Source organism: Chiloscyllium plagiosum, chromosome 2, assembly GCF_004010195.1.
Source record: "Chiloscyllium plagiosum isolate BGI_BamShark_2017 chromosome 2, ASM401019v2, whole genome shotgun sequence".
NCBI lineage: Eukaryota > Metazoa > Chordata > Chondrichthyes > Orectolobiformes > Hemiscylliidae > Chiloscyllium > Chiloscyllium plagiosum.
In genome coordinates this window covers 85,634,539-85,641,372 of record NC_057711.1, presented here as the reverse complement: position 1 = coordinate 85,641,372, position 6,834 = coordinate 85,634,539, and the positions used below count along the sequence as shown (strand labels likewise).

Genomic DNA, 6,834 nt, shown 5'->3' with positions numbered 1-6,834 from the left:
AGGATTCACTCGATCTATCCTGTCTATACCTGACATATGCTTCCTTCTTTTTCTTAGCCAAACCCTCAATTTCTTTAGTCATCCAGCATTCCCTATACCTACCAGCCTTCCCTTTCACCCTGACAGGAATATACTTTCTCTGGATTCTTGTTATCTCATTTCTAAAGGCTTCCCATTTTCCAGTCGTCCCTTTACCTGCGAACATCTGCCTCCAATCAGCTTTTGAAAGTTCTTGCCTAATACCGTCAAAATTGGCCTTTCTCCAGCTTAGAACTTCAACTTTTAGATCTGATCTATTCTTTTCCATCACTATTTTAAAACAAATAGAATTACGGTCGCTGGCCCCAAAGTGCTCCCCCACTGACACCTCAGTCACCTGCCCTGCCTTATTTTCCAAGAGTAGGTCATGTTTTGCACCTTCTCCAGTTGGTACATCCACATACTGAATCAGAAAGTTGTCTTGTACGCACTTAAGAAATTTCTTTCCATCTAAACCTTTAACACTATAGCAGTCCCAGTCGATATTTGGAAAGTTAAAATCCCCTACCATAACTACCCCATTATTCTTACAGATAGCTGACATCTCCTTACAAGTTTGTTTCTCAATTTCCCTCTGACTATTGGGGGGTCTATAATACAATCCCAAAAAGGTGATCATCCCTTTCTTATTTCTCATTTCAACCCAAATAACTTCCCTGGATGTATTTCCAGGAATATTCTCCCTCAGCACAGCTGTAATTATCAAAAATGCCACTCCCCCTCCTCTCTATAGCACCTGTAACCTGAAGCAATCAGCAACCCTGACACAGCACTGCAAACTTGGCTAGGTAGCCCTCCTCAGCCCTTCACATGGTCAGTGTGGGGATTGAACCCACAACCTCGGTGTTAATAGCACCACATGCTAACCAGCTGAGTTAACCAACCAACACCTTGTTGAGTAGCTAAACGTTAAAATCTGAAACAGAATTTGGTTCAATCCAAGATGTCTGCAGAGTTATTTGACCTTACTACTTTTGGTGTCAACACCTCTTGGAGGGTTTAAAAGGTTAAAAAAATCCATTTCTGTAAGTATTTGTGGGATTAGAATTGAGCTATAAGTCCTCTCTTCTTCCCATGGTTACATAGTCTACTGACTAGGCTTGCATGCAGATAATAGGCCCATTTTTTGAGGGACCAGAGGGTGGTGTTTGTAGAATTGCAATCCAGCAAGTTATTGTCTTTGGGAGAGGAATGACAAGAGGAGGAACATAAAGAGCTCTGAATCCGCACAAGTTGATGACAGGAAGCATCAGTCAAGGTCATGACAGCTAGGCTGTTTCAACATGGACAGTGATGAGCAGCTTCTGGCTGAATATTGCCATTGCTTAATATCATACAAAGTCCGATGTCAGCTGTGCCATTGTAGGGAGGAAGCTAAAGAAGTCACGTACAACATACACAAGATTGCAAACCTTTTTATAATTATTTGAATAGCAGAAGCTTGAAAGCTGATTTGATGTGTGTTCTCACCGGGGAGATATGGTGTTCGAAATAACAAGACAATAAAATAATTCCGTTCAATCCAATTCAAAAACAGATTTTAAAAAAACACCAAGAAATGAGATGTTATTATAAAGTACAGATAAAATAATTGGATTCCTGGTGGTGACATTACACCCAAAGAGCTTATTAAAAAGACTTGATAAAAACCAGCAAAAATATAGTAAGAGCAGCAAAGAGACCTAAGAGAGGGTTATAAAATCATGAGGAGCATGGATAGGGTAAATAGACAAGATCGTTTGACTGGAGTGAGGGAATCCAGAACTAGAGAGCATAGTTTAGGGTGAAAGGGGAAAAATTTAAAAGGGACCTAAGGGGCATCTTCTTCATGCAGATGGTGGGACATGTATAGAATGAGCTGCCCGAGGCTGGTACAATAACAACATTTAAAAGGCATCTCAATGGGTATATGAATAGGAAGGATTTAAAGGGATATGGGCCAGATGCTGGCAATTTTCAAGATGTCACCATCTATTTCTTGACATTCTATATCTTCCATGTCCTTTTCCACAGTAAACACTGATACAAAATACTTGGTTAGTATCTCCCCATCTCCTGTGGTTGCATACATCGGCTGCCTTGCTGATCTTTGAGGGGCCCTATGCTATCCCTAGTTACCCTTTTGTCCTTAATGTCTTTGCAGAATCCCTTTGGATTCTCCTTAACCCTATTTGCCAAAGCTATGTCATGTCCTTTTTGCCCTCCTGCTTTCCCTCTTAAGTATACTCTTACTGCCTTTATATTTTTCTAAAGATTCACATGATCTATCCTGTCTATACCTGACATATGCTTCCTTCTTTTTCTTAACCAAAATGTCAATTTCTTTAGTCATCCAGCATTTCCTACACCTACCAGCCTTTCCTTTCACCTGAACAGGAATATACTGTCTCATAGCAAGAGTGTCTATGGATAGCTAAAAAGAAAGAGTTGTAAAGTGAGAGTTGGTCCTTTAGAGGGTGAGAGTGGGGAGTTAATATTAGATAATGAAGTAATGATGGATATAATGAATAAATATTTTATTCTATCTTCACTTTAAAGGATACAAAACACATCCCACTATCCCACTGTAAATGAGAAGGTTTGAGGAAAAGAGGAACTTAGTGAAATTAAATAATTACAGAAATGATATTGAGTAAACTGATGGACCTGCGGGTTGATAAGTCTCTAGGTGTGAATTGACTTCATCCTGGGGTTTTAAAAGAAATGGCTAATGAGGTAGTAAATGCATTGATATTAATTTTGTGAAATTCTCTAAATTCTTGAAAAGTTCATAAGTATAAATCCTCCATTCAAGAAGAGAGGGAAACAGAAAGCTGGAAACTAAAGGCCTATTAGCTTGACATCATAGGGAAGCTGTTAGAATTGATCATGTTAAGTTATAACTGGACACTTGGAAAAACACAAAGTAAGGGGGAAGAGTCAGCAAAGCTTGACGAAAGGGAAATTATATGGAATTCTTTGAAGGAGTAATATACACTGTGGATAAAGGGAGCCTAATGATGCACTACACTTAAACTTCCGGAAGGAATATGACAAGATGCCACATAAAAAATACGATGCAAAGTAAGGAGCTGGAGACTATACCTAAACAGCTTTATTCAGATTGACAGGATGTCAAAAATGTAGTACTACATGGGTCTGTACTGGGCTGTCAAATATTTACAATTCATACCAATGAGAAGATGAATGGGATAGTGACTACATTTGCAGATGACACAAAGAAACATGGAAAGATGACATAACAAGGATGCAGATTGATTTAGTGAGCAAAAATCTAGAAGATGGAGTAAAAATTTGAAATTATTCATTTTGACAGCAAGTTTAATAAAGCAGAGTGTTATTTACATGAGGAGAGACTGCAGAATTCTGAGGTGTAATGAATGCTGGAATTCTAGCTCATGAGTTACTATAGTATGCACGTACGATGAGTGATTAAGAAGGCTCATGGAATACCATCCTTTCTCACAACATGAATTGAACATAAAAATAAGGCAAGTATGCCTCAGTTATACAGGCCATTAGTGAGACCCCCATCTCAAATGCTGTGTGCATATTTGGTCTCCTTATCTGAGGAAGGTTGTAAATGTGTTGGAGGCAAGTCCAAGGAGACATACTAGATTAAGGAAAGATTGGACAGGCTGGGCTTGCTTTCACTGAATCCTACAAGAGTCTCTGATGAAAATCACATGGATGTACGAATGTGCTGTTAAAGTTAGATACTCAGACTGGAATTCTGAATCTCTTTCTAAATGCAGTAGCTGGCAACTTTATTATGACATCACTTAAAACAAAAATACACTTAACACGTATCACTGAAAGTCATATGATCCTTGTACAAGAATTGTTAGTCATGATTGCTCAATCATTAAGTTTTGCTGGGTTTATGGAAATTGTTACTTGAAGAGTGAATAGATTCCACTGTAACTGACCATTTGTTTTGCCTTCGCTAGGACTCTGGAGAGCAGCCTACTGAAAATCTTGCTCTTCAACCTGGACGAACAATGGTGGCCGCTGGATATGCACTGTATGGCAGTGCTACTCTAGTAGCGCTCTCTACAGGACAAGGTGTTAACTTCTTCATGTTGGATCCAGTATGTAATTCATGTTGATCAAAGAATTATCACAATTTCTGATCTGATGCATATGTGCAAATATTTGTAACAGTTGAATGACATATTGCACCATAATTACTTTTGCATCATTCTGTGATTGGAAATCAGGTAAGGGTATAAGAACGCAAAGTTACTTGCGAGAGTAGGACGTCAATTCAGGTTCCAACTAAACATTAATAAAGAATTCAGTGAAAGAAAATACTGTTTATAAGGTGCTGGAAGCAAGAATGTAGAATTGGACCTCATACCATCCCACAATCTTTCATTGGAACACAACAAACAAATTAAAATATTCTTGGTTAAATCAGGATGCATTTTTCCACACTTTCTTTATACTTCCATTTGCTTTCCTTGCTGTTTCTCCCATCATACACAACACTATCACTATCACCAGGAGATACACAGGAAAGTATAATGAAACCTGCAGCTAATTTTCTGCCTTTTCTATGAGTAGAGGTGAGGATGTGCCTGAATGCAAACTACCTCTTCCCCAAAAGATTAACCGCATTAGTCTTCAAGCATTCTGCTTCCTTCTTTATATTACATTTATTAAGATGGGCTAAAACCCTTACTGAATATTTGTTTCCCATTATTCCCAAACTACTTGCAGCATACTGCCATTTCTTTTTCAATGGCCAATTGCTGAATGTCCTAAACCATATATTCATGCTCAGTTAGCTGGACAGTTGGTTTATGAAGCAGTGCGATGCCAACAGCATGGGTTCAATTCCATCACTGGCAGAAGTTACCATGAAGGACTCTCTCTCTCTCAACCTCACCAGAGATTTGGGTGTCCTCAGGTTAAATCACCACCAATCATCTCTCTCTAATGAGAGAGCAGCTCTATGATTTGGTAAGACTATGGCAATACAATTCAATGTTCATGTTAAGGCAGAGGTAAATAGATTCTTTTGGACCAGGGAATTAAAAGTTATTTGAATTAAATGTTGATGTGGAATTCAAAATGCAAGCAGATCAACAATAATTTTATTGAATGAAAGTGCAGGGTTGAGGGGCCAAATGGCCCACCCCTGCTTCTAATTCCTGTGCTTGTTTGTTCTTACTGAACAGGCTATAAGGAGGTTTTAAATTTTTTCACCCATTTGGATTGGAAGGGGAGGGGTGCCTTAAAAGTGATGTTTCCTCAAGTGCTGTGGAGTTTTGTGAATGTGCATTTGACATCAATGACACTCTACTTGTGTAAGGTATGGATCACAAAAGGTTAGTATGCAGATCCAGCAAGTAACTAGGGAGGTAATAGAATGTTATCATTTATTGTGAGGGGAATTGAATGCAAAAGTAGGAAGGTTGTGCTTCACTTCTTCAAGATAATGTTGAGATCACATCTACAGTACCATGTACAATCTTGGTCACTTCTTTTAATAAAGATTGTAAATGCATTTGAAGCATGTTATAAGAAATTTTACCAGACTAATATCTAGAATAAATGGGTTATCTTAAGCGGAAAGGTTAGACGAGCTTAGATTCACTCATGGAATGTGCTTTTCCAGCACCACACTCTTCAACTTAGATTCACTGGAGTCTAGAAGAGAAAAAAGCAACTTGAAATGGAATCATATTGAGTTGAGGGCGGCATGGTGGCTCAGTGGTTAGCACTGCTCCCTCACAGCACCAGGGTCCCAGGTTCGATTCCAGCCTCGGGCAACTGTCTGTGTGGAGTTTGCACGTTTCTCCCCGTGTCTGCGTGGGTTTCCTCCGGTTTCCTCCCACAATCCAAAGATGTGCAGGTTAGGTGAATTGGCCATGCTAAATTGCTCATAGTGTTAGGTGCATTAGTCAGAGGGAAATGATTTTGGGTGGATTACTCTTTGGAGGGTCGGGTTGGGCTGAAGGACCTGTTTCCACACTGTAGGGAATATATATAATATCTGAGAGGTCTTGACAGTTGAATGTGCAGAATCAAGTAATAGGCATCACTGTTTAAAAATCAGTTAAAATAGAAATGAGGCTTTTTTTTTAAATCTGAGAGGATTGTAAGTTTTTGGCACTCTCTCCCTCAGATGTTAGTTGAAGCAGAATCCTCAAATATTTTTAAGGCAGCAATGTATTAATGCTTGTTCGGCAAGGAGGTTAAGGGTAATCAGAAGTGGGCTGGAATGTAGATCTGAGGGTACAGTCAGATCAGCCAGGATCCTGTTGAGTGGCAGAATATGATTGAACAGCTGAAAGGACCAAGGAGAGGTAAAAGGAATTTAAGCCCCATAAAAATTTGGATAAATGACTGAAGTCTTGGAAAGTCTCCTTGTTCATCCATTCACATCAATCAGTTGTGAACCTCAGTTCAGAATAAAATTTAAAACCATGCATAAATATGAAGCATGCAGCCTCATTGTGATATTTAAATTGCCAGACTGCTTCCTGGGAACAGGTTAATTGTCCACTCATGCACCAAACCCCAACAGGTCTCCACTGGGAGATTGGTTAGGTGGGTGTTGGAATTCAGATTTCCAAGACTTCAGTCATTTATCCAAATTTTTTATGGGGCTTAAATTCTTTTTACCTCTCCTTCTTCCCCATGACTCCTACCTGCACCACCACCACCTTGGGCAAATCATCAGGCAAAAGTCATTGTGAACAGTTAAAACAAACAATGAGCATTCAACAAGGCCCTGGACAACGCCAACTAGGTACATCACAATGGCATCACAAGAAGGAGGCAACA

The 6,834-nt window shown here is 39.3% G+C and overlaps 1 protein-coding gene across 1 annotated transcript in view; it reads left to right on the top strand.

The window, feature by feature from the left end:
* The window catches only part of LOC122561580 (fructose-1,6-bisphosphatase isozyme 2-like), a 56,137-nt gene that overhangs the window by 27,165 nt on the left and 22,138 nt on the right, over positions 1 to 6,834 (top strand). The window contains exon 4 of the mRNA XM_043713401.1: positions 3,990 to 4,130. Within this exon, the coding sequence (XP_043569336.1) occupies positions 3,990 to 4,130 (141 nt within the window). The remainder of the gene's footprint in view (positions 1 to 3,989; positions 4,131 to 6,834) is intronic.